The sequence below is a fragment of the Lissotriton vulgaris genome, chromosome 6, assembly GCF_964263255.1.
Source record: "Lissotriton vulgaris chromosome 6, aLisVul1.2, whole genome shotgun sequence".
Taxonomy (NCBI): Eukaryota; Metazoa; Chordata; class Amphibia; order Caudata; family Salamandridae; genus Lissotriton; species Lissotriton vulgaris.
Window position 1 is genome coordinate 1770968599 of NC_141694.1, and position 21284 is coordinate 1770989882.

Consider the following 21284-nt stretch of genomic DNA (forward strand, 5'->3'; position numbering starts at 1 on the left):
CCACCAGGCATCTACTATTCCGTGCGCGCCGCCATTTTGGGTCTCGTTCAGGCCGGCTGCAACAAGAGAGTAAAACTCCATTTTCTACCCTTTCTTCCTCGCTAGTGCCCTGATCTCGCTCCCAAGTGGCCACCAGCGATTCTGCAACCGATTGCGGTGTCGGGCCCCTTGCAAGACAACAGGATCCCTTTGACTGGAGGGCGACCGCAGAGGAGCTCCGAGGATCGTTTCTGACTACATTGGTGCCCAAGCCAAGCCCCTCATTTCAGGTTTGTCCCATGTGGAGAAGAGTTATGTTCAGAGAAATTACAAAGTCTCTTTTCAGATTAGGGCTCATAAATATTTCTGATGTTCCTTACTTGCAGACCCTAGCAGGGCAATCTAGTTGTTGTACCCAACCATGGCCTCATAGCAGTTGGCCTCAAATCCCACCTAAGTCCAGGTCTACCGTGACCATTGAACATAATTAGCACTTTTCACTTCTTGGCACTATTTTCTCTTAAATTGTTTTAAAAAGTTGTATCTCCAGTTTCCCTTACTGGATATTTGTCATGTTGGTGTCATTTTGTGCATTACAGTATACACTATTTCAGTAAATTGGACTTTTATTGTGCTGTGTTATTGACTTCTTAACTGTTTTGATGCCGCTAAATGCTTTACACATTTTCTCTAAGTTAAGTCTGTCTGCTCTTTGCCATGAGCTCAGGTTTAAAATACTGGAACGTTTGAGTGTACCTAACAAGTTAGTGACTTTGTTAATTGTGGTGGACTACCATCCACCCCTATTACTGTTTCACTTTTTCACAGATAGCGTATGAAACTCAGTCTGGCTACATTTGGACTGCCAATCTGACAAACAAATAAACCAAAACATGACAACATTGGAATATCAACATAAATGGAGAATAACATTTCATATGGTGTCAGATTGCTTGTAACTTGGGGTGATTCAAACTCTTTCAGTAACATCAATCAATCAATCAATCAATCAATCAATCATTGCATTTATATAGCGCACTACTTACCCAGAGGGTCTCAAGGCGCTGGGGGGGGGGGGGGGGATCTGCTACTGCTCGAACAACCAGGTCTTGAGTTGCTTCCTGAAGGCGAGGTGGTCCTGGGTCAGGCGGAGGTGGGTCGGGAGGGAGTTCCAAGTCTTGGCGGCCAGGTAGGAGAAGGACCGTCCTCCTGTGGTGGCTCTTCGGATGCGGGGGACGGTGGCGAGGGGGTGGCTGGTCGATCGAAGCTGGCGTTTGGGAGCATAGAAGTTGAGGCGGCTGTTGAGGTATCCTGGGCCTTGGCTGTGTAGGGCTTTGTGTGCGTGGGTGAGGAGACGGAAGGTGATTCTCTTGTTGACCGGGAGCCAATGCAGATCCCTCAGGTGTCCGGAGATGTGGCTGCGATGGGGATGTCCAGGATGAGTCGTGCTGAGGCGTTCTGGATCCGCTGGAGTCTCTTCTGGAGTTTCGCGGTGGTTCTGGCGTAGAGGGTGTTGCCGTAGTCCAGACGGCTGGTGACGAGGGCCTGGGTGACCGTCTTCCTGGTCTCGGTGGGGATCCACCGGAAGATCTTACGTAGCATGCGCAGGATGTTGAAGCACGACGAGGAGACCGCGTTGACTTGTCTGGTCATGGAGAGGGAGGAGTCCAGGATGAAGCCCAGGTTGCGTGCATGGTCTGTTTGTTTGGGTGCGCTGCCTAGGGCGGGGGGCCACCAGGAGTCGTCCCAAGCGGCAGGTGAGGATCCCAGGATGAGGACTTCCGTCTTATCTGAGTTCAGTTTCAGGCGGCTGTTCTTCATCCATTCGGCTACCTCTTTCACCCCTTCGTGAAGGTTGGCTCTGGCGGTGGCGGGTCGTTGGTAAGGGAGAGGATCAGCTGGGTGTCGTCGGCGTAGGAGATGATGTTGAGGTGGTGCTGGCGTGCGATGTCTGCGAGGGGGCTCATGTAGATGTTGAAGAGGGTTGGACTGAGCGAGGAGCCTTGAGGGACGCCGCAGATGACTTCGGTGGCTTCAGATCTGAACGGAGGGAGGCGGACCCTCTGTGTCCTTCCGGCGAGGAAGGAGATGATCCACTCCAGTGCCTTCTCCTGACTCCGACGTTGCTGAGGCGTTGTACTAGGGTACGATGGCAGACAGTGTCGAAGGCCGCGGAGAGGTCGAGGAGGATGAGGGCCACTGTTTCTCCGTTGTCGAGCAGCGCTCGGATGTCATCGGTGACTGCGATCAGGGCGGTCTCGGTGCTGTGGTTGGCCCGGAAGCCAAACATGGTTAGTTACTCTAAGTTCTCAGATAAGGTTTGTATGGAGGTTTCTGAAATGGAAACCCCGTTTGTGTATGGTTTTAGATTTTCACATACTACATTCCAATCATAAATACTGTTAAATATAAGGAAATTATTTTTTATTTTCAATCTGATGTTATTTCTAAAATCTTTATGATTGAAGATAAATGGGCCTAGCTTATAAATAAATTGCTTATAAATAAATTACCTTCCTTGACTTGAATATAATATTCCAGCCAGGTCTACCGAGGCACAATCAGGGATGTGAAAGTTGTCTGTGTCAGCCAATATTGTGTTACAAGAGACATTAGAGTCAGTTATTAATAGGTCACATAGTGGAATTGTTCATCCTCCAGATATCAGACAGATCCAATTTGTCATTGAATATTTGTTTAACAACTCTTTCTTTTATATTTAGCCCCTTCCCATGCCCACCCCTGCCTTGGCAGTGGTCTAGACAAAACATTCAAATCTCCCATGAGAACGAGTTGATCATGAGTCATAGTTACCATAGCAATCCATAAAACAATTAGGGGTTCAGGGGGATGTTACATGTGCCAGCATATATAATGCGAATACGCAAAATGCTTTCAAATGTTTACAAAGTCATTTTCTGTTCTGGTTGAACTCTCTCCACAAGAAAGAAAGGGTCTTAACTTTATTTTATGAGACTTCTTTGTGAAACAATGCTGAGGGCTTTTCTTTATTGTTTGCCTTTGTAATTGACTTTCTGACGACTAACATCTTTCCAGCTGTGAGTACCGCAGACTACAAACTTGATTTGTTCTCAATAAGAAAGCACAGCATTTGGCCTACAAATGTGCAGGCATCCATGACTAAACAAATTAGCAGACTGCAACAGACTGCAACATCATCCAATGCTCTTTTACGGTGATCATGGTGGCAATTTCTATATTTTTCTGAGATATTCCAAGAGGATCAAGAAAGTCCTAAAACCCAACAGTTTCAGGTGGAAGGCAGGGTGCAGTAACATTCCACTTCCAAATACTCCAGTGGTTTCAGTGGAAGGAATCATCTGTAACACTGACACTGGAGGCTACTTGAGAAGATCTTCTGGAATCAGAGATTACTTTTGAAGCCAGGCTGAATGTGAAAGGTAACTTTAGAATGCTTTCCAGTGTTTAGTCAGCAGTTTTTACAGCATCAGTGATCACAAATAACCACAGTGCAAAGAAGCAGTCAGACAAATCTTGCAAAGAACATTATGCTAAATAGAATTTGATATTAAACCTAATTCGCCATCAGAACATTTCTCTTAGAATAAACAAACTAGCGTGTGATGAAGCTAAAGCAGTGCCACCTTTAAGCACCAGTCGATGGCTCGAGGAGTTGCTAACTCTGTAAACAATGCTACTCAATAAGCTAGAACTGAGCCTTAGACCAGCATTTTAATGTCACACACATACTCCACCCAAGAAGCATGCATCTCTAGGTATCTCAGTGAAGTAAATCAGAGATCAAATAGGTATAGTAATCGATTACCTGCACCCGCATAGCCTTGTTCTAGAGCACTTAAGAATCCTGCTTCTGTAGGTCTATTTTAATGCATTTAGTGCAATCACATTTGTAGGGTGACTCTTTTTATGAAGGTGTCATGATTGTGGGTAACGAAGGTTGTTATATCTGTTTTCCCCATCAAGCCTGATTTCTAACCTTAGGTTTGAACTCTAGGATGGAAAAGCAGTTTGGGAGTAGGGAGCCCACACTGTTTTGAAAAGGGTTAAACAGGGGCATCAAGAACATTCTAGGAATTATGTCTAAGAGGTCAGGGTGCAAGGCTTTTGGGGGGAGCAAGTAGATGGAGCTTTTATAGGTGCTTATTATGGGGGAATTCATAGGTAGCTGGTGGAAATGTTTGTGGTTTTTCAGGCTGGCTTGACAGCAAGACACATTATTATCACTTCAATAACATAGATTGAGAATTGCCTGTTGGATTATCAGTTATCATTCCGCCTCCTATGGAATGCTATTTACTTATGAAAAATACACCCTATCAAGATGCACTGAGTTATTTATCTCTTAGATGCATTGTAAAGAGAAAGCATTTGTTTTGCCTTTCACTGCATAGGAGTTTTAACACCATCGATGCTAGTGTTATTTTCCTCCTGTGCTGATATTCTCTGAATACCATTGTTCATGACGAGTTGAGCTCGTCATGAGCGTCGAAGGAGTTAAAAATAATTGTTGGAGACACAATTGCAGCCATACCTCTGGTTTCTATCGGTGGTTGAAACATATATTATAGGATGTTGCCTCCAATGTCTTTGTTCTGCCATTTATACAGCTGTTCTATTCTCTGTTAATTAGGTTATATCTGGATTATTTGTATACAAGAAGCAATGAGACTTTGGGCATAACATGGATGCCTGGATAATTAGTTTTCCCTCCCTGTCATGAGTGATCCACGTTGCCATAGACCATCCACCCTTGGTAGCATCTCACTGTTAGTTATAATTTGTGTATGTTCTGTCCACAAGGGTAGGCCCAGGGTGCCAAACATGATCATTAACTTACTACCTGCATGTGTGTGTCAGTCAATGAGATTGGACATTTTCTCATCTCCTGTGAAAATATTCTGTGATTCAGTAGGTTTACAATTGGTGTTGTTATTGCCTCTTTGAGCCTCTGCTATATTCAAGAGTGTATATTTGCCTTTAGCATTACCTGTACCACTGTCTAGTTTGCTAACTATGTACATGAATGGACTGATATTTAGTTATCTTCCATTATCCTCTTGGCATCTATTAGTAGTCACCGCATTATCTTTAGCAGTAAATCTTTGTTACTTTCTTAATTTGTGGCACATCATTCCTGTACGTGGGCTGGTGGATGAGAGTGCTCAGTTTCTTATTGAATACCATAATGGTTAGTAATCTGTGAGATTATGGGCATGCTTTTAAATATTACTAGGTTGTCAAGATACAATTCATCTCCTTTTAGTCAACAGGACACATATAGGGGGATGGAGGAGTTGGCTTTGCAAGTAGGGGACTGAGTTCATGTTACAAGTACTTGACGGGTAGAATCTGGGCCTGGATCAATGCGGAGCCTTTTTGTTACTGCACTCTGTGTTATATGCTTCTGTCCCAAATGTCTAGTGCCCTTTAGGTCAGGCTGAGCTATTTGATTGATTCTTTGCCCACCCTTTCCTGCTTGTTGGGTTCTATTCACCCTGACTTTGTACTAGTGTTTGTGGCCGATCAGTCAATGTCCGTACGTGCCTGGTATGTAGACTGAATAATGCCAGGAGGAAGTCTGTGGTCCAGGATCTACAGTCTCTGTCTGGTAAAGTCAGTGTTACTTGAAGGCTTGTTGGAACCATCTGTGGTCCAGGATCTACAGTCTCTGTCTGGTAAAGTCAGTGTTACTTGAAGGCTTGTTGGAACCATCTGGTGTTCAAGAGTTTACTAAAGGTAGTGGTGGTACAGCCTTCAAGTACAAAGAATCTGCCCACTCTTTGCCAATTGAATTGTGGTTGGCATCTTTACTGAACAGAGATCCCTAGGGGGAATGTGGGAGTGGGACAGCATCAGCAATCTGCGGTGTCCCTGTTCCAGTAAGCCTTGTATAGGGTGCAGAGAGTTTAATGCCACTCAGCGGCTCCTTTCTTGGAGAGACATGATATTCTAGAGGTTCGATTATCTGTGAGGGCACTATGAGATCTGCATTGAGAACTCTACCAAAACTCATTAGTCTCTGCAATGAAATTGGGTACATCCGAGGGCAGAGGAAAGCTAAAACAGAAAATGCTTGGCTTAGGGCAACATCTGCTTTTCACTCTATTCCGACAGCTGTTCATCTTCAACCAGAAAAAAAGTGTGGTAGGGGGACTTGGATTCTTGCTCTGCAATATTCTCCGGATAAAGGAGGACGGCATCATCATATATTTGGGATTGAAGTTAATGTTCATCTATAACCTGTACCATGTGCACTTTCTGCACTTCCCAATTTCATCAGTGAACTTTTTTTGTTGGCTGGAATATTCTTGTTGATAAGCACCATGAAAGTCAAATATGAGGAATGTTGACCATTGGCCGATGTGCTGTTTTTCATGAAGCTAGCATCACTCTATAGCCCAACCTCTGCATCACTAACTGGCCGGTTTGTTTATCAGCTGAGTTCAGAGTGACTCCATTGCTTTTTTTAAATGACTGAGTGAGCCAAGTGTAAAATATAACGCTGGAAATGTGTCTACTGTGAGTTAATTTACCGCATATTAAGTATTATCTGTTTCAGCATGTTATTACATCTATTCCACTTTTTAATGTGCAGGTTCCATTTCATTTGTCTTACCTGTACTCCATACTCTGCCTTTTCTCATGAGCTATCCTTTATAAAAGGAGCATGCAGCTTTCTATTCTATGTCTTCCCAAAGGTGCCTTTTTCATGGGCTTTACAAGTATTTTGCAGTCTTGTAGACATTGTCTCAGCAGCATGTGAGTTGAACACTTTGGTAGGATTAAAAGAAATGTTGTAGTGGCTTTAGCAAAACATTTGCCTAGACCAGAGCTGCAACAGCAGACACCCAACAGGTTTGCCAATTGTTCATTGTATTAGCATTGCTTAAACCCTCATATGACAATGCTTGTAATAAACACTATTCAGGTGTAGCGCCGTGGCCAGGGCGACTGACGATGGAATCTGGGGATCACGGTTCGATCCTCGGCTCCGGCAGCAGGTCAGCCCAGCACCATGTGACTCTGGGTAATAGCTTGCTTAATCTTCCAGACGGCCCCCAGTGAAGAACATAGAAACCTTCTTTGGGGTCACAGTGATACCTGGTCCTTTTAAACCAACAAAGAAGAAATTGGCACAGAAGCTGAAATATAAAAAGAATGCATTTATTCACCTCAGATGAGGGAGACTATGTCACACAGAAGCCTTAGCAACTGAATGAGGCCGTCTAAGGAGTACAGAAAACTGGGGCCTTATATATGCTTAGGGTTACATAGTCAGCATAAGACCAAGGGGCAGTCCTGGCTCATGTAAGCATGCAAAATGCCTAAAATGGGCATGCAAGATCTGCTTGCTCAACAAAGTGGGAGGAGAGCTACTTCTCTATACAGCAGCAAAAATAGCCTGACAGTTGTATACTAGGAGCAGGTGCATTCTACTAGCTAGGCCCTTCTGTGCATGTGCAAGGCTCTGAAGAGGGAAACAGCACATGGCAAGCACATGGCTACCTAAAATGGCTGCCAAAATACAAAATGGCTTATAGCTCATGCTAACAAATCCCTGCAATCTTTAACACCAGCGCCTAGAGACCCTTATGGGTGATTGTTCGTGCTTTATAAATGTGGATTATTATTATTATTATTATTGCAGGTGTTATTGAACTAATGATGTCATGATGATGTGCTTTTAAGTATCCAGTGCTTGGCCCTGTGAATTGTGGTTAATCATCGAACACTAGGATCATGGTATACCATTGTTCTGTTACTAAGATATGATCGATATCTGGCTGTCCAGTGAAAGTGCACGAAGAATTACTCTGAATACTTTAGTTTAATTTTTGCGCTAAATTATACTGTTATCATATATTTCACACCAGAATAAGCTTAATACATGGAACCACCAATCCCTGTATAAAAGCCTGTCTCTAATTTCCGTATTCAGTTGAGTTGCAACATCTCTAGTCACCTGTAATAATGAATGACACAGTTACTCAACTGTAATAAATTATTACTATTCAGTTGTGACGTTGTAATGCCTGCTGCCTGACCCGGAAGGCAACGTAAAAGACAGGTCATAGAGCATAATTCTAGCAACAGTTTAAGCAACGAGAAATGGATTTTCTTTCTTCTGATATGTTTTTCTAACATTAAAACTGGTTAGCACAAAGGAGATATTTATGTAAACATGCTTTTTTGCATGCTATAGGTTTTTACAGGAATGATAGAATCTCTCTACATGCTTCTACACATTCTGAGCTAAAGCGTTTTTTAAACTGATTTACATTAATCAGACTATTACTTTCTTGCAATAAATTACTAATTGCTTGTTTGGTGTGTCTAATTTCATGCTAAAGATTCCACTTTTATTCTTAATTTCTGCAATTACACTAACTCTTTCATATAAAAGAGCAAGAATCAAGGATTTAAGTGGTTTATGGGAATGGTGATGGTGTGACCATGTATCATAAGGAATAAAATGCCCTATTCTGTACATTTTTTTTCTTTTTTTTTTAAATTTGTTTTTATTGCAGAATTAGAAACCATAGCATACAATTGCACAACCAATCCACACATGGTGTCCCCCCGCTTCAACCGTAATAGCGTATACCATACACAGCCATTCAGCCCGCATCCCGGAGGCCGGGCGGCACTGCGTCCCAATCAGTAGCAAGGCATCATGGTGAGCGTCCCTTGGGGACAATGGTCGAGATCTTTTTATGTATCCGCATTTTACCCCCCCCAACCACAACCTGGCCCCAACAATAACCTTCCTATGCTCACATTCCGATGCCACAGAGCCGCTATCATCCCGCCCCCCATGTCTACGAGGCCCTCATCATGTCTGTCCCGGGCGTCCCCGCCGCCTCCCGCCGTCCACCCATGCTCCACATGCCCAGCCATCAGTCCATTCCAGTAGCGCTACAGTGGCCAATCTACCTCCCGGCCCCTATCCCAACCCTAAACAACCCCTAAACAGCCCCTGGTCCCCCCCCCCTGCAACCGCCAATGGTGTGAGCCCTGTCCCTGACTCTCGCATGGGTCCCGCTACAGATCTAATGACATCCTCATACTCATAAGCCCCGCGGTGTCCTCGGGTCCTGTCCATTCAGTCGTCGTCCTCCACTAATGAATCGCGCAAGGCCTGCACTATCAATTCCCATGCGCGCGCTGATTCCAGAGTCTTCTCGTTATCAAGCTTGACGGCCTGCCTCATTCGGAGCACACTCTCACACTCGGACCACCTCAGCAAGTCATTCGTCCACCTCCTCACAGACGGTCCCTCCCTGGACTTCCAGTGCCAGGTGATCTCTCGCTGTGCCAGTATCAGCCCTAGGTCGATAAACTTACTTGTCACCTTAGTGTGTTTGGTGTGAGGGAACCAGAGCAACAGACACGCCGCCATATCAAATTCCACCTCCCTGTCGGTCACCGCATTGAGAAGGTCCCCTACTTCCGCCCAGTATGCCTCCAGTTTCGGACAGCCCCAGAAAAGGTGATCCGTATCCGCCGCCTGTGCCAAGCACCTCGGGCACCGTGCATCCTGCACCTGGAAGTACCGTCTGATCTTCTCCGGAGTCAAGTAGGCCCTGTGTAATACGAAGAAGTGCACCTGCTGGAAGCGCGCATTCCTCGTGCCCTTCCACGTACGCTTAAGTATGTGGCCCACACCGTGTCCGGGATGGGTCTGCCTATGCTCGTCTCCCAGGTCGTTTTCAGACCCAGGAGCGGTGCCAGCCCCTCGTGCAGCATCCTATTATGGAGGCAGGTCACTGCCTTAAACGTGCCAGCGGCCATTACTACGTATTGGCACGCCATGGTCGTTTCCGGTTCGATGAGCCCCCCTTTCCAGTGTTTCTGAATGGCCGCCACCATGGCCGCATGTAAGAGGAAGCCCCCCTCCGGCAGCCCAAACTGTTCCCGCAGTACCTTGAAGGGCACCAAGGTTCCGTCAACATATAAGTCCCCCACCACTTGCAGTCCCGATTCCTCCCACTCCAACAGAGGGGACCAATCGCCCCCATGCGGCAGAGCCGTCAACATGCCGATCGGTATCTCCGGTGCATACGGTCGAGTCGCCTTCGCCCTCCTCAGACTCCTCTGCCAGCATAACCTGAGCGTCCGCTCCTCCATAGTGAGGCCTCGCAACTCCAGTTTTTGCTGCATAACTATATAGGCCAGCACATGGCGTTGTATCCCCAGCTCTCGGTCGCATTCCGGCCCCCTGAACACCCTAGCTACATGCTGTGTAAGAACCTGAAGCTGCGCCGCCAAGTAATACAGCTCAAAGTCGGGGACAGCCATGCCCCCCTCAATCTTAGGGCGTAGCAACGTAGCCAGTGCCACTCTACGGCGGCCATGTCCCCATAGGAAATCAATGACCATCGTCCGCAGGTCCCTAAAGATCCTCTGCGGGATCCAGATGGGCAGCGTCCGGAAATAGTACAGGAGTTGTGGAAGCGCTACCATTTTCAGCAGAGCGATCCTACCCAGCACCGTCAGGGGAAGGGATGCCCAGAAGGACATACAGCCTCTCAGCGCCCGCACGCACCGACCAATATTGCCCTCCAATAGGTCCGCCGCCTCGTGGTAGACACGGACACCCAAATAAGTAAAGCAAGATGGCTCCCAGACCACCCCCAAGTCACGTGCGGGGCAGGGTGCATCCGCTCGGAGCGGAAAGACACAGGTCTTCGCCCAATTAACCCTTAGGCCCGACAACCGGCCAAACTCGGACAGCATTCCCATCGCCCCTTCCAAAGCCCGCTCCGTATCCTCCATGTACAGCAGCAGATCGTCCGCATACAGCGAAATGTGGTGCTGCCGCCCACCGCTTGCAATCCCTGCATACTCTTCTCCCGACCTGGCACTCACCGCCAAGGGTTCCATCGCCAGTGCGAACAAAAGGGGGGAAAGGGAGCACCCCTGCCGCGTTCCCCTACCGACCGGATAAGCCGCGGACACCAAGCCGCCCAGGCGTACCCGCGCCGTCGCCGAGGAATACAGCACCTTCGTCCACCTGCGGAACCCCTCGCCAATCCCAAACCTCACTAGCACTTCATCCAGATAGACCCACTCCAAACTATCAAAAGCCTTCTCAATGTCTACTGACAACACCGCCTGGGCACCGTCCGCATCCAACACACCGTCCAGTATCCCCACCAGGCGACGAATATTCAACGCCGTGCTCCTCGTGGGGATAAACCCCGCCTGGTCCCTGTGCACCAGGCCAGTCATATGTGGGGCCAACCTGGTGGCCAAGATCCGGCTCAATATCTTATAGTCCACCGTCAGCATGGACAACGGTCTATAGGAACGCACGTCCGTCGCTTCTCAGCCGGGTTTTAGCAACGGCACTATCAGTGCTTCCCTCATCGATCCGGGCAGACTTCCCAACCTGAAAGCCTCAGCATACACCACTAACAGCCTGGGCGCCAGACTATCCACGTACTTCTGATAGAACTCTATCGGTAAACCATCCACCCCGGGCGTTTTATTCCGCGCCATGTGCTTAATGGCCGTCCGGCGTCCGGACCTCGGCCAGCGTGATCGGCCCACCTAGAGTTTTCGCATCGTCATCATCGAGGACCGGAAGCTGCCTCGCCTCTAGATATGCCGCGATTTCGTGGGCCTCTACTCCCAGCTGACTCTCGTACAGTTCCGCGTAATAAGCCCGAAAGCACTCCAGCACCGCTGATTGGGAGTATACCGTTTCCCCCAGTGCATTGGTAACGCTGAGGACCGGGCAGCCCCGAAGTTCAGGATTAGCAAGCCTGGCCAGTAGCGTACCCACTTTGTCCCTTTCGGCATGCGCTCTAATGGCGTATTGCCTGTAATCATAGCACCGTAACCGTTCCGTTTCGGTGGCCACCACCTCCTTCGCCTCCAACAACCGGGCCTGCAAGTCCGGTCGGGTCGGCCTGCGCCGCTCCAGCTCCCTCAGTTTTTCTTCCGCACTGGCAAGCGCATTCAGCACTGACACACGAGCATTCGAAAACCTACCCAGGCACACACCTCTCACCACCACTTTCATCGCATCCCATTCAGCGGACCTACATGTAGCTGTACCCTCATTCTCATTGAAATACTGATCAACGCCCTGTTGGACTGCCTCACTGAACACTGAGTCCTCCAGCGTGTCGGGCCGGAGCCTCCATGTTGGAATCGCAGAACGCTCTCGCTGCCATTGGATATGCACCAGCAGAGGATTGTGATCCGAGATGGTTCTGGCCAGATACTCCGAGTGGGAAACCAGTGAGGCCAGCGATCCGCCACACAGTACCGAATCAATTTTCACATGTAGAGCGTGGAGTGCTGAGAAAAAGGAATAGTCCCTAGCGTCCCTGTGCTGTTCCCGCCATATATCCAATAGCCCCCACCTATCCTGCCATTCCTTCCTATGCATGGCCAGCTTACGGACCGGGGAATCAACAAGGGGGGGGGTGAGATCTGTCTAAGGCAACATCCGTGATCGAATTAAAGTCCCCCCCCCAGTATCACCGGACCCGCTAGAAAGAGGCCAAGGATCCGGATAAACCATCGAAAAAGCGGGCCTGATCAACATTTGGTGCATATACACAGCAGAGAACCACATCCCGACCATACATCCTCCCCTCCACCGTCACATACCTGCCCTCAGGATCCACCAATTGATTCAGCACCTGAAACGGTATCCCCGCCCTCACCCAAATCAGTACCCCTCTAGCAAACGCTGAGTAAGTGGTGCCAAAAACCTGCCCCCGTCATCTTTTCTGTAGTGCGGTGCATTCCTTTTTCGTCAGATGAGTCTCCTGCAACATGGCAACCTGAACCCCCCTCCTCACCAGGTACGCATGTACTTTGTGGCGCTTGACCATAGTTCGCAACCCTCGGACATTCCACGTCAGGCATTTCAAATTAGGTAACGTCCCCATGCCAGCATAAAGCTATCCAGTTCGAATGCAGCCAGTCAATACCCACACCATAGCAGTTGCCCCCCCAAAACAAACTTTAGAAAAGAAAACACCCCAAACCCCTCTCCCCAGGACAGAGCCCACAAACCCAGTGTCAGCCCCGATCCAAACCTGAAACCAAACACACATCATTCTAACCTGTGGTCGCCACCACAGAAGGCCTTAAGGGCCCGGGGGGGGGGGGGGGGGGGGGTGAGTTATCGCCGACCCCAGCAAGCGGAGCTCACGCCCCGCGCCCTCCATCCCATCATGCCGATGCGGCACCCAACCCGGCGACCCATCCAGCTTCAACAGGATGCCACCCTACCAAGAACCGTGTCCAAGTCCCAATGATGGATCAGCTGTGGAAAATCCCATCGGACGTCTGGGGGGTGACCACTGGCCCCTTCATGCTCTCCGCCTCCGAAAGTTCCTCTCCGGTCCTGCCGCCTTCGTCGCCAGAGTCCGTCTCCACCAGTTCACTCTCCGGCTGCGAACCCGTAATGGCCGCTGTCACCGCCAGCGCCTCTCTCTTGTCTGCAGCCATCTGGGCCTCCCGTTTCTCCCGCTGACGCCTATTGCGGGAGCGGATCCTTTGTGACTGCCGGACCCGAGGCGGTTTAGGCTGATCTCGCCGACTTTTGTGACTCCTGTCCGTGCCAGCTCGATACGATTCCAACCACAGCCATGCGTCATCCGGAGTCTGAAAAAAGTGCGTGGTCCCATCCAGGATTATCCGCAGCTTGGCCGGAAAGAGCAAGGAGTACTGGATGCCCTCCTCCCTCAGTTCCTTTTTTATTGCCAGAAACGATGCCCTATTCTTCTGGACCGCCTGGGTGTAGTCTGGAAAGATCGTGACCCTGCTGTTTTTCACCTCAAACGGGCCCGCAGCCCGGGCACGTTGGATTAGGAGGTCCCGGTCCTTATAATGAAGGAGCCTCACCACCATCGGTCGGGGGCGGCGGCCAAGCGCTGGCGGGCGAGCCGGCACTCTGTGAGCTCGCTCCAGCGTAAAGAAAGGAGTGAGGCCTTCCGGTGCCACCACAGTCCGGAACCAGTCCTCCATGTAGGCCACCGCATCCTCCCCCTCAATTCGTTCCGGCAGGCCTACGACCCTCACGTTGTTCCTTCTGTTGCGGCTTTCGGCATCCTCCGCCCGCCATTCCAGCATGTCCAACCGGGTCATGATGTCCGTTATTTTGTGTTCCGCGGTCACCACCGCCGGCTTCAGGTCCAATAAAAGCTGATCATGGTCCTTAACCTTGTCAGCCAGTTTGGCATGATCAGCTCGCAGGAGCCCCAGCCCTGTGGCGACCTGCGCAATGTCCTGCTGCAAAGCCTCCTTGGTCGAGGTGATGGCATCCAGTATGGCATCCAAGCGCCGATGCAGCCTCTGTTCCTGGTCCATCAGCGGTGGGGGGGCCTCGCCAACCTGGGATAGTGCAGCCACCTCCTCCCGGCCCTGCTCCATGGAGGTCGCCCCCCCTGCAGCCGCCATTTTAGGTAGCTCCGTCACGGGCAGAGGGCCTCGACAAGTCCCAACAACCACTGTCCAGTGGGACCTGCGTCTCAGCAATGATCACGACAGAGTGCTACCACCATGCCCGCAACTCCAGGGATCAAAAGGACCAGTGCCGTCCACCTCACTGCCGCCGGGTCCAGGGAGGAGGGGGAGGGGGAGAAGGAGCTGAGACGGGCAGTCGCCCCCAATACCCGATCAAATGCCGGGGACCAATCTCCCCGTCATCAGGACCGCATCTACAGCCCCCACAGCTCCGATCTCGCAGAAGTGGGCCACCCCGCCAGTCGATGCCAGTTCCGCTCAGTTTCGGTTTCCGAGGCCATCGGCCCGCACCGCCGCCATCTTCTTCACACTCCAGGCAACACCCCAGCCGCCGTCTTACGAGGTCTCCACGGGGCCAGCGAGCCCCAAAGAGCTTCCCGTTGCTCCCCAGTGGCTCTCCAACTCTTCGTAGGTCAGTCGCACCGACTAGGGGTCGCCCCGGGTGCTGATTTCAGGAGAATTAGCGGGACCCTGCGCGGAGCTGCAAGCTCACGCCGCCATCCCGATCGGCGTCCAAGCCACGCCCCATGCCCTATTCTGTACATTACAAAGATAATGCAAGTGCTCTCGAAGTTCTATGACCTTATAAAGGAGTTATCCTTTGCTTTCGTTTTTCTATATTGCCACAAAACTCTTTGGTCACATGCAACAACTTAATAAAAACGTGTGGCAGGGTACCCTAACCCACATAACTGAGAATTTGATAATCAATTCTCTTTTGCACTATGTGAACACTTCCTTTTTTATGTATTTCAGATTTTCAATTTAAAATATAACCAAATTCCTGATGCTGCGACCGGGATGATACCTGGTTTAAAAGGGTGAGACTCGGTTTCTGTCTGTCAGTGGAATTTTCACTGGTGTCCTGCAGGGTCAAGAGCCACCTTTAATAACTGTTCCCAGTGTATATATGTCGGAAGAGGTCCAGACCCAAATATGTGGCACAGACAATGGTGATACTTGCTAGGGCTGACCTTGTTATCAGCAAAGTCTGATTTCCTCTTGACTCCGGGACCTAGCAATGTAGCAAGGGAAGGACAGTATCTTCAGCTGCCTCATCTCTTTTGGGTTTCTGTAAACTCTGCTTTAACATCATACCATTTTGTACCTGGAATTAGCCAAGATCTTCTGACTTTAATAAAATAAAACAAAATTATACATATATAATATACTTATGTTTATGGGCTTTCAGCCGCTCTCCAACCATTAGTTTTTTGTTGTGTCATTCACATTTTTCTTCTGCCCACCAAAACATATAGCACTTGGGAAAAGTGGCCAGACCACTTCAGCCATTGGCTAACTTCTCTTTTTTTAGATCAATATTTTTAATGCTTTTAGGAAGGATTTGTTTTTTTATATATAAGTCAGGGACCAGCTGCTCCCCTGACAATAAAGTTTTACAAAAATTATAACACAAAACAAGCACTGGCAAAGCCAACATGCTTGCAGCCAAACCCAGACCTATTGTCTTTGACATTACTTCCTTACTTCTGCTGCTTTGACACATTGGACTGCTGAGTTTCTAATGCACCTACCTGCCATGCTTTTTATGCATCTCATGGAGACAACCATATTTGCAGTTTGTGCTTTACAAGTGTTAATTAAATTACAAATTCCACGTGTAAGATTTTTCATCTGAAATGACAGTTGCATCTGGGTTTAAGTTGTATAAGTGGTTATGCATAATAATGCACAGTGGCGGAAGCCTTGTGCTATGATGCAGCGCTGTCTCTCTTCCTACCTGACGTTCTCGTGCCGGTACATGTACATGGTGTTGAACTGCTGGAGCTCTTTCTGATCCTGGTCCTTTTTCATGTCATTTAACATCTCGTCTGCGATGTGCTTGGGTAGGATCGACAGAAGCAGCCGTTCCTGGGAAAGCAGTAGACAGAGAGAGAACAAAGGTGGCAGAGAGAGAAGAGAAGGAGAAAAACAGAAAGAAAGAGAGAACGGAGGCTCACAGAAGGTAGGAGAAAGAGATAAATAAATAAAAATAGATCAGAGAAGGACAAAACAAAAAGAGAAAGAAAAACGAAACAAGAGAGAAGGATATACGGCAAAGAGGATAGAAAGAAAGACGGGGTGAAAGAGAAAGAACTCAGAGATTGGAGGAGGAGTGAGAGAGAATGAAAGAGGAAGAGAGAAGGAAAGGAAACAGGAAAGGAATAAAGAAACCGGGGCAGCAAGAGAGCGAGACAGATAGAAACAGACACAGAAAAAGGGGATGATGAATGGAACAGAGAGAGAGATAGAAACACAGTTAGTTTAATTTTGTTCAAATAAACACAGTTTAATGTTGTTCAAATATTATTTTTCGTGTCAAACACAAACTCCTCATATTTTCTGCATCATACCACTTTCCAGCCCCAGGCAGAAAGTCCCATGCATTTGGACTTGTGGTGCACTCTGGACTGATGCCAATGTCACTATTTGATTCAAACAGAACTTAACTCTCCTCATCAGGGCCTTTACAAGAAACCTGTTCTGACTGAGCACATTTAGTAGTTGCTACAGCAGAGGCCTACTCCATCACCTCTCCTATTTTTACGTGTGGAGATCTCTGCACAAGTAGGCCTATGTTTTAGTCATGGATATAAAAGGAGTAGAGGGAAGTGTATGGAAAAGAGGCAATACATATTACCACACACTGCCTACCACTGGCACTGCAAACACACTCCGATTGAAAATAACGGACGCATGGGAAATAATGTTAAAATTACGTTATTTATTTTGACTGCTTAAAAATATATGGATATTTATTGCTAAAGAATAGTATCTAAATAAAAAAATTCATTGTGTTTTATTATAGCTTTATAGCCGCTGTAGCGGGCTATACCGGCTATTAAAGGCCTGTGCAGCGTTAAAGACCCGAGCCGAAGGCGAGGGACTTTAAAAGCCGGTATAGCCCTGCTACGAAGGGCAATAAGCTATTAGAACATTCTGCAACTAGAGGGCAGAATGTTCTAACAAATAAAAGATAGGCTTCAGGGAGCGCGAGGGGATTGGAATCCCCTCAGGCTCCCTGAAGCCTTTGTTCACAGCCAGAGCTGTGAACAAAGAAGCATTGGAATGTTGGAGCTCCAGGCTTATACCAGCCATTATAAGCCCGGAGCAATCCATTGTTTTCAATGGATCTACCAACATTCCAATGTTCTAATATAAAATATTCTAATAATCTTTAATTCAAAAATAAAAATAACTATTTTCCACCCAAATTAATTAAGCTAATTTAAATTAATTATAAACATAACTTTGATAATTTTCAATATATAAATAATAATAAAATGTTCACTTAAGGTAGGATTTTTTTAAATACATTTTTAAAGAATAATCTCAATTTAACCGAAAATATTTAAATTAGGCAAAATTAAGTTATTACTGCTGTAGCATTTTTTAGTTTGTTCTAGGTTAAACATGTCTAAAACTATTTTAAATTAATATTTAATATATAATGATTGTCTACTTTAAAAAAAAAGTTTAATAAACTTTTTTCTTTACTTTGTCCTGGACTGTTCCTTATGGAGATTGTATGCCCCCCCCCCCCCCCCCCCCACGGCGGTAGAGATCTCCGCCAGTGTGTGAGAAGTTACAAGTAGTAACTTTACACTTAATTTTGGCTTCGCCCCCTGAATTCATGGGGTGAGATCTGCACGTCAACACTATAGAGAACATTTACAATTGTAAATGGTGAACAGTCATAAGAAGTACATTTACTATAAAGTGTGAGAGGAAATTTACACATGTATATTTACTCATATGTAAATGTACCTGTCAACAGGTCTGTGTGTAGGCATCACCAAGAGCAATAATGGAAAGTTTTTCAGAAGTGTTTGTTAAGAAGGATGAAGCTCAAAGACAGTTCATTTTACAAAATAAAAATGAGCCCTCACTATTGCTTAGCAATAAACAACAACATATTTTATCTTATGTTCTTCCATCAGCTGTCACACTCTATGGATGCTACAAACTCCTTTACTGGGAGCAATCATATTCCAAACACTCTCCTCTTGAAAGAGGACATGGTTCTAAGCTACCTACTTCTTCTCTTATATCTGTATCAAACCTTTTACATCATCATGGTCCACAAAACAACATTGCATCACCTGACAAGGGTAGTAAGAATAGCAGAAGGAAACAAAATGATAACTTCTCTCTTCTGATGGACAGGACACCCAAAGTAGACAAAAATACACTAAATAACATAAACCACACTAATCAGTGCTTGGCTATTTCTGGTTCTTCCATGTCACCCAAAGTGTTTAATATGTACACAAAACATCTACACATAATTTTAGGAAATTTAGGATTAGGATTATCTTTCTAGGATGGTAACTCAATTTTTGTTAAACAGAGCAGTAAAGTCAATCTTAACCTGGCAAACATAGAGCTCTAAACTCATTCGAACATACTTACCTTTAGGTGCAGCAAAACAATGCTATACAGTGTTAAAAAACACATCAATACTTGAGATATCTATCTGTCTCTCTCTCACACACACACACACACACACACACACACACACACACACACACCCACGCACACGCACACACACACACACACACACGCTAAAGTATAACTGAACACCAAGAGTAGTGTAACCCTCATGCCAAGCTACTGTTAATCTCCTTTGAACGGATCATACTCTTTTGACTCAAGAGTGAGCAAAAATGAGATATACCTAAACAGAATCCATACAATGGATCTCTATCCACTTCTTTCATAATTTGGGGTTCAATGAAGAACATTATGGAAAGAATAGGCTTCCACTAACAACCTCCCATCTAGGGTAGAACTCTCCTTGAGTGAGATGTAATGGGTATTCAAATGTTAATTCCCCAACCACTGATTTTGCAAAACCTGGATCATAGTTTTTTTTTACCTCCAAGCTGTTCCTGACATGTCCCTTTCCCTAAATCATGGGTCAGGTTTGTCTATTTCAAAGGCGTATTTTACTTCTGTGTGAGTCAGCATTAAGTTTGCGTAAACTGTTCAGGCCTCTAATCAGATCCCACAACTGAATCACTATTCACACATCTTTTACTTTGGTGTGAGATGGGCCAGAAGGGGTGGTGGACAGTTGCTTTGGCAGCTTCACCCAAATGTTAGGTTACTCTTAGGAATCCTGCGAACCACCATTATCTAATCAAATGCTGCCTGGAACTGAGAAATCATACGTTGACTACTCTGGAAGAATTCCATCCAATCTGCTGGAAGAATGAGGGGTGTGACTGTTGCTTCAACTTGAATTGCTATCGCTGAAAAGCTACTCTCAGTGTCAGGGGAACGGACCTCTTGGAGATCCACAAATTGGAGAGAAGACGTCTTCCCCTATATACTGTCAATGAAGGAGGCGAGGCACTGCATAGTTTGGTTACAGAATGACACTTTTGATGACCTACAGCAAAAGCACAGGTGCACCACACATAATTTAGCAAAATTTAAGAAAACAGAAGTATAATCGGTATACAATGCAGATATTATTTAAGATTTCTTTTTATTCCAATTTTCTTTTTTTTTTTTAAACGTGGTCATAAGTCTCAGTTATTTCACAGTGATACAGCCGACACATTTCGTCCTACTGGAGGACTTCTTCAGGGCTGTTAATTTTAAAAAACAAATATATATACATCAGTAAACAAAGACCAACAAACACATACAAAGCATATACTACATACAATAAAAAAATAATCTTTTTAGCCAAAAAGCTAAATTGATAATCCTATATACAAAGAGAAATTGTGTGGTGCACCTGTGCTTTTACTTTAAATTGTTATGATCCCATGAGGATTTGCATTGTGATGGTGGGTGCGTTTGTGTGCACACAAACCCCGAGAAGATTAGAAGGGTCAAAATATTAGAGGGATAGCATTTCAGGTGCTGTAGTTTTGAGGGTTCCACTGTCAGACTCTTGGTTCAAGCACCTTTGATGACTGATTGACTACATGGGCATGCACCCATACTCCTCTGAGGCCGTGTATGTTCAGGCTCAGGTCATGATTATATGTTTATATCATTCCGGGTAAGAAAACCAGGATGTTATGAATTTACCATTGTCCTATTCACATAACAGTGTGTTAGGGCAAGAAGAGACACTATACACTGATAGGGGCAATTAATTATCATTCATAATGAACGCCATGTACCCTTGCTGTCCTTGGATTGGACAGCTGGAACATATCAACACACAGGATGCTTAGATTAATATATCCATTAGCATCCATTATATCTTATTTTTAACCCTATCAGTTGCCCTCAAAATAAAGGAATACTTGGGAAGCCCCTAAGGGTGAGTCCACTCTGGTATTTAATATTCAAGGATGAGACCCAATGTTGAGTCAAGCCAGTGATGGAGTGGGTAAGGGTCCTTCCCTACACAATAAAGCATGAGTTTGGCCATGTCACCTACCAACACTCCACATCAGTGGCGTAACAAAACTTGAAGGGGTCCCCCTTCAAAGTACAGGGAGACCCCTTCCCACCCAGTCAGGAGCACTCAGGCCAGGGACCAGCTGCCCGTGCACAGTGCCAGATGTTGCCACCTGGAGCTCGGGGGGACCCTGCGCACCGGGAGCTCGGTGGGACCCCAGGCATCGCGGGGGCTAATGTTACACCACTACGTTACATCTGGTACATAAAGCATGAGTTTGGGATACCTTTATGTTGTGTAAGTTGGCTGAGATGCTGGTTCCACAGACCTTTCTCAGTCCTTGCACCCCCATAGGTGATTATACCTTGGATGCCTTGGAATTAAAATGAGCAAGATCTGTGGTAAATGGACTGTTGGCTGAGCTCAATCAGGGGAAGTGCTGGCC

At 46.7% G+C, this 21284-nt stretch overlaps 1 protein-coding gene across 2 annotated transcripts in view; it reads right to left on the bottom strand.

Moving 5' to 3' along the window:
• The window catches only part of ADCY3 (adenylate cyclase 3), a 408762-nt gene that overhangs the window by 146588 nt on the left and 240890 nt on the right, over window positions 1-21284 (bottom strand). For both annotated transcript variants that reach the window (XM_086928026.1, XM_086928027.1), the window contains one exon: window positions 16214-16344. In XM_086928026.1, the coding sequence (XP_086784152.1) occupies window positions 16214-16344 (131 nt within the window). The remainder of the gene's footprint in view (window positions 1-16213; window positions 16345-21284) is intronic.